The 12287-nt window shown below is 34.0% G+C and overlaps 1 protein-coding gene across 5 annotated transcripts in view; it reads right to left on the bottom strand.

Annotated features, from left to right (window-relative positions):
• Positions 1-11203, bottom strand: part of LOC148309639 (uncharacterized) — a 43128-nt gene extending 31925 nt beyond the window's left edge. The window contains exon 1 of one of the 5 annotated variants that reach the window (XM_088259736.1): positions 10784-11203. In XM_088259736.1, coding sequence (XP_088115862.1) covers positions 10784-10850 — 67 coding nt within the window. In that variant the 5' untranslated portion in view covers positions 10851-11203. Of the gene's footprint in view, positions 1-1702; positions 2135-10783 lie in introns of those variants that run through there. The other 4 variants (XM_088259735.1, XM_088259733.1, XM_088259732.1 and 1 more) reach the window with 4 other exon arrangements.
• Positions 11204-12287: the final 1084 nt, after the last annotated feature.

The following is a 12287-nucleotide window of genomic DNA, read 5'->3' as shown; positions in this document are numbered from 1 at the left end:
CTAGGGACAGACAAAAAGCCTCATTAGTGACAGTCTAGGAAAATTCTCTGTAACTCTTAACTCGGATGAGCGATGACAGTCACGCCAAAAAACCGGGATAACATACTTTTATATCAGTCCAATGTCAAATCTCATTCCTCATTTAATATAGATTTTTCCTCGTAGGTCCCATATTTTTTGTTTTTTTTTTATTATTTTTATTTTAAGAGAAATATTTGTGTTTTTATTATTTACAAAAATACTTAAATTTCATACTATTTCTGTGAGCCTAAGCGGCTCATTATTAGAAAAAGAGATAAAATTGTGGTAGAATGGGTTCGAACTGAGAAACTCTGACTTAAGAGTCCGCGACACTTACCACGGGACCACAACCCGACACTTACACTTACTTAAATTTTACATTTATTTTTAAATGTTATTTTAGCCCCCAAGTAGTGGCAGTCAGCTGTCGAGGGAAATGTCTTTAACTCCTTACTCAGATAAGTAATGACAATCAAGCCAAAAAGCAAGATAAGCATTGTAAAATGTGCCCTAAGCACAAGAAAACTCGGTGAGGGCACATTATTGTAAATTGTTATTTGTAATTATTTGCATTTTTGATGAAAAATAAATAATGTTATTTATTGTTTCGGCATTCACTTTGTGGTAAGAAAAGATCAAATTGTAAATAAAACACTTGTTTTTACCACTTAAATCGGAGTGATAAAAAAACAAGTGTTCCATATTCTTCTTCATCTTTGATGAGATGTCAAAAAATAATACAATTTAAACATAAATAAGGTGAGTGTTTTTGCCTACAATTTTCAATCATGAACTATCTGAAATTATAGTAACTTTAACCCTTATCGATCCGATGTCGAATGAATGTCATTCCTCATTCAATATCGATTTTTTTCCTCATAGATCCCATGTCGAATGTCATTCGACATTTTTTTTGTCATTAGTATTATTAACTTTTAATGCAAGCTTACTTTTTTTTACTTGTAACTATTACAACAGTATGTGGAGCAGAGAAAAAATGAATTTTCGCTCATCGGAATGTGCAACTGTCTCTACCTAAAATAAATGATTTTTTGTGGAACCGGAAAGGGTCAAATATAGAGTAAACCCATTAAAAACTAGGGATCGAAATATTTGATAAAATTGCTTATTGCGTAAATTATATTGTGTGTAGAAAGGTAGATTATTGGCCGAGAGTAATTTGAATATTTGCAATTTTGCTATATGCAACCTTTTCAGAAACATGAGAATTGTACGCAGAGTGTGCCTACCGACAATGAATAGCGGCCCAAAGTCGGGTGTGCTTTGGCTGCCATTGACGGCTCCAACAATTTTAATAACTATTGATAACATGTTAATAACTATTTTCGAATACCGAAACAAAAGTTTGAAAACTAAATAAATGAACATTAAATTTATTCAAATTTGATTAAATTAATATAAAATTGAGTAAACTATGATTTTTGTGTAAATTTTGTGTTTTTATTTTTATTTTTTGTCTTCAGCCTTCCGTCTGAATATAAACCTCTTCCATATCCTTCCGTTTCTCCGTTACTAAATGATGGATATGATACATTTTGCAATAAATTATTAATTTTAAAATGAACGAGAAAACTGGCCCTCGATCCGCTTTTTTTCACGATTTTGGTAACAAATAAATTTGCGATTTATTTTTAATGTCATTTATGGCGTCAAGACTTACACCAGCGTATTCTCTTTCTCAAATTGCCCGTGTGGGGCCGGAGGCCCGCGGGCGGGAGCAAGATCGGGTGGATCAGAGCCGGCGCCGGGTGCACGGTGTGCCCGGGGTGCCCGGGATGCCCGGGATGCCCGGGATGCCCGTCGCCCGCCGGCATCGCGGCCGCCTTCTTGCCGGGGGCCTGCCGGGCCTTCCGCTTGTTCCCGGTCCTCTTAGCGCGGTGAGCCACCACCTTGGTGACCGGCACTTTCATCTTGCCGCCGCCGGAAGAGCGGATCTCGTCGGCGCACGCCTTGCCCATATCGGCTATTTTGTCGACCGTATCTTTGTGTAAAATATCTTCGATTCCCGTTCAGATGTCAATTTTGATTTGAATCACTACGCACTGCCGGTATTTTTTGCGAAATATTTTTACACGAAATCGGCTAATTAAAATAATGGTAAAATTCAGTCAAATATGGCTGCCTATCTATTCAACAAAACAATACAAAAGGGAATGCGTAAAGAGAGCATTTAAAAATCGGGAATGGAAGCCTAGTTTTAATTTTTGCAATCATATTTATCCTAGATTTATTTGCATAACTTAAAACAACCAATAAAAAATACGAAAAAAGCTACATTCTCATAAAGTTTTTTTTTGTCACATCACCATTTTAGTAAATTTAGATAGATAGTACAAAAAAGTTTATTGCACACAATTTTAAAATCTGACGTAATTATAAAAATAGTCATAAATCAAAATATCTCAAAAAAAGTGACGAAATTATATTTTAAATAAATTATATATTTTAAACATTTAAAGTAAGTAAAAAAAACCTTTCATGCTCTTTCATAAAATAAAATAATTACCTACAACATATTACTGCAAAACAAATTCAAAGAAAAAGTGTAAAATATATACGAAAGAAGAATAATTCGAAACAATACAACCGGTTCATATAATCCGTTGATAAAAAAAAACCTACACATTAAACACCACATATAAACGATAAAAACACAGATTGATAAAAGATATAATTTTTCCGTTAATAAATACTCAGATAATCTTTCTAAAACAATACTAATCGAGTGGAATTCACAGTAAAAGTTTTTTATTTCACTCGACACGCGACATAAAAATACTACCGCAAACACTCGATAACTGATTCCGTAAGCAACCCGACCGCACGCCAGCCACTCAAAAATCACATTGCTTTAAAATCATAAACGGGCAAACTGCGAGGGCATTGTTCCCGGTACGGCTCTGATTGGTCGACCGAAAGGCGCGAAATAAATGCAAGAAAAAATATTAACTGTCGCGTAAAAAAAATATTGTTTTCGTATTAAAAGAAATTATTTAAAAATGCATTTATTTTTTTTATGTAAACGAGGATTTGATTCTTAACATATTTAGAACATGCGTACATTATTTTGTAACAATATGAACATTGTATGTAGGTAGACGAAAATTAAATGATTATCAATTTCGACAAATATTTGGTGTCCTTTTACAATACGCATGTTGACATGCGTCCACCTCCATAGTGTTGTGGTTAAGTGTTTGGCTACTATGCTGGAGGTTTCGGTTTCAATTCTCAGGAGGGATTAAAATTAATAAATAAATAAAATTACTAACATTTATTTATTTCATATTAACCTGGCTGGACTGGTCCCTGAAGCGCAGGACTATTCACCTTGCCTTCATATAATTAACGATCAAGGTTACATTGCATAGTCAGGTGTAGTGCCCTATGTATCATTGGGTGCGGATAAGATATGAGATAAGAGTCAAAAGAATATTTTTGTATATTATTTAAATCGAACGAATTTCAAAACAGAACAGATTTATGCCCCACCATTTATTTTCCCTACATTTATTTGATTTGTTATTAATAAATGAATAAAAGAAAACCTATCTTACAACTAATTTGTAAATATGTATTAAAGAAAATTTCAACATTTCAAAACATTAGAATACGAAAAAAAAACAGTTGAAATCAAAATAGGTCCTCATTTTATTTTATTTTAAATTTCATAAATCAAACCTTACCGATTTATTCCCGAATATTACCTAATATAAAAACTGAATGTCATTTAGTAAATAAACACATTTATTACGAGAGTACAATAAAAGCGCTTTCTTATTTTACGGGGCGTATATTTTACAAGTTCGACAAGTTTTCTTAAATTATAGAGTGAGCAGAAAGAAGACCTGGCTCCATTTCTTTAGTCCTGGGATCGGACCCCGGTGTTATTTTGAAGATTAGAACTGTGCCAAATATGTAACTGCGCTGGGTGCGTGTAGACGCGACACATAATAATACCTTGGGTCACTGCAAGTACGGGGCGACTGTTGCTAGGCGAGATGTGAGAATTCACGTTAAGGTGGAGACTGACCGGAGCATTTCGTCCTGTACCTGCCTTTGCAACTTTCAAAACTGTACCGGGCGAATTAATCGTCTGATATAATTGATAAATAATAATAAAAAAAAACTAACTATTACGCCGTTTGCCGCGAGAGTAGGCAGAGATAATAGAACGCCACAACACTCTGTATGTAAATAACCAGTGATAAATAAACACTAATAACACGTGAAAGGGATATTAAACTTTTTATATGCCGAAATGGCAACATTAAGCCGGCTATAAACCGATAAGAAAATCATTTAATCAAAAGTTAATTTCTCATCAATTATGGATTTGAATAGACTAAATTTTGTCCACCTCCGTGGTGCAATGCACGCTCGACTACCGTACTGGAGGTCCCGTGTTCGATTCCCAGGGGGGCGGTTTATGTGATTCAGGGTTGGGGTGCGGATAAGGATTTGAAGAATATATATATATATATATATATATATATATATATATATATATATATATATATATATATATATATATATATATATATATATATATATATATATATATATAAATATATATATATATATATATATAAATATATATATATATATATATATATATATATATATATATATATATATATATATATATATATATATATATATATATATATATATATATATATATATATATATATATATATATATATATATATATATATATATATATATCGAATTCCGAGAATACATTAGCGGTTTGAAGGAGTCTAAGAAGAGCATCTTAAATCTAAGCTGGGAGATCACTAATCGCTTAGATCTGTCGCGGTCGGGGTCATTCTATAATTTCAATACAATAATCCCATTCGCCCGTTCGGCTGTTCAAAAACAATTTCGTTCTACCACGCATTCACAAAACTTCCAACATTTAACCTTGAAAAACTCATCCCAAAAAAGATGTTATGCCGATCCTGTCTTCATCCACTTGTAATTTCAGAATGGAATCCAGAAAAAATGTCTAAAATGTTTGAGGCTCAGTCATAATCCGTGACCTGATATTAAAGACAACTTTGTCCTACACACTTATACATATTATGTATTCACGCTACGCATTAAAAAAACTTGTCAATATTTAACCTTTTAAAACTCATCCCAAAAAAAAATGTTATTCCGATCCTGCCTTCAACCACTTGTAATTTCAGATTGAGATACAGAAAAAAATATCTAAAAGAATGTTTGAGGTTCAGTCATAATCCGTGACCTGATGTTAAAGACAGATTTGTTCTACATATTTATATTATGTATTCTCACAAATCTTGTCAACCTAGTGACGATATCCTCATCCCAAAAAAAGATGTTATGCGGATCCAACACTCATCCAGTTGTAATTTCAGATTGAGATCCAGAAAAAAATATCTAAAATAATGTTTGAGGTTCAGTCATAATCCGTGACCTGATGTTAAAGACAGCTTTGTTCTGCATATTTATATTATGTATTCTCACAAATCTTGTCAACCTAGTGACGATATCCTCACCCCAAAAAAATATGTTATGCGGATCCAACACTCATCCAGTTGTAATCTCAGATTGAGATCCAGAAGAAAATAACTAAAAGAATGTTTGAGACACAGTCATAATCCGTGACCTGATTGATGTATGATAACAAATCGTGCTATACCGCTCGGCCCTATTTTTGGGCGCTAATACATTCATACTTTATATGTACATTCATACTATAGATTTTTTTCTCTAGGATCGAATATTTTTGACTTAGAATTTGAAATATGCAGGCGAAATCTATCGATGTGGGAAGAGATGTTTGCGTGTTTTTTTTAATTTGATATTTTTGGATATTTCATATAATCGTACGCAATACAGTCGATATGACGGACCTCTATTTAACGAACTTCGGATGTAACGAACAAAAATCTAGTCAAATGTAAAAAAAATCCTGTTAATATTATACATGCTTTAATTCAAGTTTCGCCGTTCGTTTAATTCAAATTCGCCGCATGTAAACAATTTTTAGCGACCATGATAATCACAAATTATGTCTCAAAGCTTTTGAAGTGCAAAAAAAACTTGATTCCTTTTTCAGAGAAGGTTTACCGAAAACAAGCGCGTCGATATCAAACAGCAACGTATCTTCACGAGTGTCCGAAGACAATGAATATAATTTTGTATTGTTTATTTATATCTAAATACAGAGTACGTATTTTCACCAAAAAAAAAAATTCTCCTCCCCCCAATTAATCCGTTACATCGAAGTTTTACTGTAGTTAATAAACCCTTGTAATTCTTAACGCATTAAAAGAATAAATATATTTTAAATAATTAATTTTAATAAAACATAAAATCTAATAAGTATATGACATCGCAACATAGATGAAGAAGGATATGTAAATCGGGGCTTACGACCTGTGACAGGCTGGTTTCAGTGATCACTTTATACAAGTGCAAGATTCACTATCATATTTCCTCCTCGATTCGATACGGTGCGCTATGGACCACTGGACGCAGATAGGAATGAAATAAGAAGGATACAGTGATACCTTGACTTGAAATATGCGAGTTCATAGAGATACGGTCGCGTTCAAAGTTCACGCAATACAAGATCGAATTTTTGCAACAAAAAAATCGTTTTATTAAGACAGGTCCGCGCATGAAATAATTAATTATTTGGCAATAGAAAGTTTTCAGCGTTTTCTACAGGCTGCAAAAAAATATTGGAGAAACTGTGTCAATGTCAAGTCACTCTCTCACTATAAATAAACACTTGGCAACTATGTTAAATTAAAATAATACGCGAACCGGAAGGATACCGTGTGATAAGGAAGGTAAATGACCTACGGGGAGAAAGCAACAGGTAGAGAGGTCACTTATCAACAAATAAATACATATAGACCCATTCTGCCGTTTTGAGTTTGACGAATGTTAAAAATTCTAATTTGGGGGCGATGATCACGAATCTGCGTTAGTATTGGCTAACTAGCTAACCATCACGCCGCTTCCCCGCAGGGGTAGACAGGGAGAATAAAACGCCACACCAATATGTCTAAGCACACAATCTTCGCCTCTTCAACATTAACGCATCTCCTCATACATACACGCCGGTTATTCCGACTCCTGACCTGACCACTAGATACTTTTATCTTTCCTTTGCCGGTTCCATGTTTCGCTTCCCATACATCAGTGTCGGTACCAGCGCTCCGTTGTGAACAGCCAGTTTAGCAATACCATACAGTTTAAAAAAAATATGGTAATGTTTAAGACTTTTTTTTCTTATTTTTATAGATCCTCGGGATCTGTTTGTGCCTCCGCCTGTCGCTCTTGGGATGTTGACTCCCACCTATCTCTCCACCTTTTTGGAGGTCTGCCTGAAGGTCTGCGTCCTTCAAGGTTTCCTTGAAGGGCGAAAGGTCTGCGAAAGGGCGAAAGGTCTGCCTGAAGGTCTGCGTCCTTCAACGTTTCCTTGAAGGGCGGAAGTATGTCTTCTGACATTCTGTTTATATGCTCAATCCAGTATCGCCATCGTTGTCGTCCAAATAATGTTGCAACAGAATTTTAAAGTATTCCAAATCTTCCAAATCTCTTCATGATTCTCCGAACTGCTTCTCCAATAAATTAGATATACTTATCTCTATTTTTCTCATTGGAAATCTTATTCCATAAGACAACTAGTGTCGGGTTGTGGTCCCGTGGTTAGTGTCGCGGACTCTTGAGTTAGTTTCTCGGTTCGAACCCACTTTACCACAATTTGATACCTATTTCTAATAATGAGCCGCTTAGGCTCACAGAAATGCTGTAGTATGAAATTGAAGTATTTTTGTAAATAATAAAAACACAAATATTTCTCTTTTAAAAAAATATTTAAAAAAACCCAAAGCAATGTTGTTGGAAACAGTTTTCCTTTTGTGTTTGATAATATCTTAATAAGACGAAACGCGTCACATATCATATATGTAAATAAAGTAGAATTCAATCCATTAACCGTGTTTAATTTTGGATATATTACCCAACAATTCAATATGGAATTCTACCAACTGTCTGCAGCTACAATAAATAAGTTTTCCTTTCTTTAAATAGGGACATGTATTTTTCATTACTTTCAAATATAAAATGTTCAAAAGAAAAAATAATTATAGTAAAAGTAAATATTTTTTTTGAGAAGGAAAATTTTATGTATCGTTGCGAACTTTAGTAATGTACGTAAGAAGTATGGTGGAAATGTAGCGTTTCGTTGCGACAAATACATCAGGAATTCTACAATAGGTTGTAAAATTGTTACGCTTTGGTGCGACTCAATGATTTCATATTGGTTTAAAACGCGATCGGTCACGTTTTGTCGCAACTTTAGTTAAGATTTGGATAGGATTCATACAGTAAACAGAACAGATTTGCATGTAAGGAATTTTTTGTGCAATATTAGAAATTATCGCTCACTCCTTTCAACAACGTCAAAAAAGATTTTTCAGGAGATCGTTTTTAAAATTTAAAAATATAATAAAATGTACTAAAAATAAATACTAAGCCACTTATTGAACTTTTTACTGTGCAACAGATCTTTTTAGATAAAACCTGAATGTTTTGACGCCATTTGAAAAATATTAAGTATATTAAAAAAATAATTAAACAATACCTTTTCTTCAAAATGCAAAAACAACACTTTCTGCCTTGTAGCGGGTAAATATTAAGTTTAAAATATGCCGCTTTTGCTGGGATATAGTACATTTTATGGCCATTGCGAAAACATGCACAACTGAAAATTGACGATTTTTGATATATGGTATGAGCGAGCGATAGGAGTGAGCGATATGTTTATAAATATGTATATATATATTTTTATTAGATTTTAGTTTTGTACTGACACTTGTTGGTGGAACTGCATTTAATAGATTAAAATGAAAACTACGTAATTTTATGCACATGAATTTTATTTGACCAGCAACCGGGTTTCGTCGTAACCGAGATAATCAGACTGGTGAAAACGAAACCCGGTTGCTGGTCAAATAAAATTAATGTGGAAAAAATTACATAGTTGTTATTTTATTCTGTATATATTATATATATGATATTCGATGTCCCTTATGCGGCCAAAAACTTGAATTTGAAAACGCATACCCCCTTTATTTTATATACCATGGCCTATTGAGATTTTTCTCTTCTAGATACAGTGAAACCTCTCATAACGAGTAATTCGCATAACAAGCAAAAAAATTAAAAACCTGCTCCCTTAACGAGTGACATTTCGTATAACGAGTAACAGAGAAAGGACAAGTCCTTTCCACGACATTAACTTGTGAGCCGGACTTCCACGCCACTCAAAACAAAAAATGTTTCGCATAACGAGTATGATTCCGGAACGAATAATGCTCGTTATGAGAGGTTCCACTGTATAATGGTAGGTCAGAATGTTCTGAAGAGGCAAAACAATATCGCAACTAACCTCATTTAAATGTCGATAAACTGAGCGAGTGCCACCGCTCGTTTGTACTAAACATAACATAACTTGTATAACAATGTTCCGATACAAGTAAGCACAAGTTACTATATTTCAAATGAACTGAAATTTGCTGTGCAAATGTTTTCTATCAATAACTAGGCCGTAAGGATTAAAAAATAATCATATTGAAAAATAAGGGACAGTCTAATACATATATATGTACCAAATATATAAATTATAATTTAAAACTGCATGTGTTTGTGCAAAATAGTTGATAGTTCTTCGTGAAAAAGTCAGAAATCCGTTTATTGGAGAATTCTAATATTGAAACTAATGTAATAACCTGTGTCGGGTTGTGGTCCCGTGGTTAGTGTCGCGGACTCTTGAGTCAGAGTTTTTCGGTGCGAACCCACTCTACCACAATTTGATACCTATTTCTAATAATGAGCCGCTTAGGCTCACAGCAATAGCATGAAATTAAAGTATTTATGTAAATAATAAATAAACACAAATATTTCTCTTTTTTATAAATATTTTTTTAATAATCTCAAAGTGCCCTATGTACCATTGGATGCGGGAAGGGGTCAGAAGAACTTACCTTACTTTGAGATTATTAGTTTCATTATTAGAATTCTCCAATAAACGGATTTCTGACTTTTTCACAAAGAACATTCAACTATTTTGCACAAACACATGCAGTTTTAAATAATAATTTAACCTCGATATAACCTCATCAGGTTAAGTTAGTTGATCTAAAATCAAAACAAGTTATAAAGGGTTAAAAGTGTTTTCTTTTTTAAATCCGACTCAAAGTTACCAAAATCACACCACCACTTCTGGTATCAGACTCACGGTGTTTTTCTAAAAAGTAGAATGGTTCTATAATATAAATATCATTTATCAGGTCCATAGTAATCACATATGAAATGCAGATAGAATGTTTCTATGAAAATATTATCGTGCATTGTCGATATGTCAATGCTACAGCTTATTGCGAAGAATGATTCTTTCTCGAAAACGTCATATATCTATTACTATTATTACAAATTAACTAATATGGATTAATTCAATGTACTCTTAATTCATTTTTATCAAATTACCTTCCAGTTACGAACGTCAAAAGCAAAACCCAGAAAATATCAACAAATCATTTAGACGTATGTAGATGCACAATATAAGCGTCCAGCAAGAACGCTAAGGCGATTTCTCACCTGCGCGTTATTGAACCAGTTAAATATCAAATAAAAAAGGAGTACCTTGAGTTCAGAAATCATTCAATAACGTAAAATATTCAGTACGACTCACCTTCTCCACTAGAAACATTTTCTGTTGGCTTTTCTTTTACAGACGGTAGCAATGTCGCAGCTGACATTTCCAATTCTCCTTCTTATCGGATTCTTTAGATCAGTCTTGATATTATAAATAAAATATCTTACGCTAATTAATAATTTATTTATATTTATATATTATTTACTACTGAAGGTCCACTATCCTAGTATATGTACTGTTTATATCACAGATATTTCGTTTTCGCCAACAATAAATCAACACACGTACACACACAGCCTCGCGTAAAATGTACAGTATTTACAGGTAATATAGAAACTAATCGAAATGTGTAAAACGGACAATTAACTATAAAATACAATAAACCCACTGTATCGTTTACATTACATTACACATAACTAAAACAAGTAATCTTTTCCGATGCAAAAATATAAAACGTCCGCCATATGCTTTTTGAGATCTTTGCAAACGGGGATGCCAGTGAATAAATTTTGATTTGATGCCTTCTATTTTTAAATAAATAATCCACCAAAAAGGTTCCTACTTACCGGATTTAAAAAAATGCCATTGTAGAATCTACTTTTTAAATAAATGGAAATATTAAGGTGAAGAGAAATATTGCAATAACAAAAAAAACACGTTGAAAAGTAAACAAGTAGGTATAACAACACGCCAATTTTATATTTCAATATTTTTTATATAGAGGCGGGGTTGGATGATAATTTTATACAAAAATTATACGGATGGCGGTGTTATGGAGAAAATGATGGAATTGTCAGAGATTCTCTCTCAGAGGCGGTGAATTCGAATTCTGCGATCATGCGGAAGAAGATGGAAACAATCCGTCTCTCCGTGGACCAAGAGGCTACGGGAAAATCTGGTGATCAACTCGATATTACGCGGAAAAGCGACTTGGATACCGAGTAGGTGGAAAATGAAGGAAAAAAAACAACTTTGCCGTTGTTGTTCGGGATTCGCCATGTTTACCTCTATAGGAATATAGCGCTGATAACATCTAATCTAATTAGTTTAATATGCCACGAAGAAAGAAAGAAATTAGGCCCATCTTACACCTAAGATAAAAATGATTGAAAGGAAGGATAATTAAAACATGAATGTTTCATGTACCAGATTTATTAGTTAATCAATCATAGAAAAATAAATAACTTACCTAACTACAGAACTAGAAAAGAAAACTTACAACTAAATGTCCTTAAAACAGTCCGGTCACTTTTACTCAAGTCTTACACAGATCTTCTCTTAACGGGGCACCGTGCGAAGATTCGAGGGTGGTCCATAGTTAGAGCTCTGGGCGGCTCTCGGGGTTGGTCCCGTTGGAGTGACGGCCGTAGGTTGGAGGCTGGGCGGTCTTCGAGGTGCAGGAACTTGGTGTTCCTGGGTGGACGGCGGATATTCTAGATGAATTGAGCAGCCATGGTAGGTACCACTGGCGGCGGAGGAAACTGGCGTTACTTAAGGAGCGTGATCAAGGTGGCACCTTCGTGGCTGGAAGGCGGCTTTG

The sequence above is a fragment of the Brachycentrus maculatus genome, unplaced genomic scaffold (assembly GCF_059751285.1).
Source record: "Brachycentrus maculatus isolate JH-2025_06_01 unplaced genomic scaffold, ASM5975128v1 h1tg000119l, whole genome shotgun sequence".
Lineage (NCBI taxonomy): Eukaryota > Metazoa > Arthropoda > Insecta > Trichoptera > Brachycentridae > Brachycentrus > Brachycentrus maculatus.
This window is presented reverse-complemented; position numbering and strand designations above follow the sequence as displayed.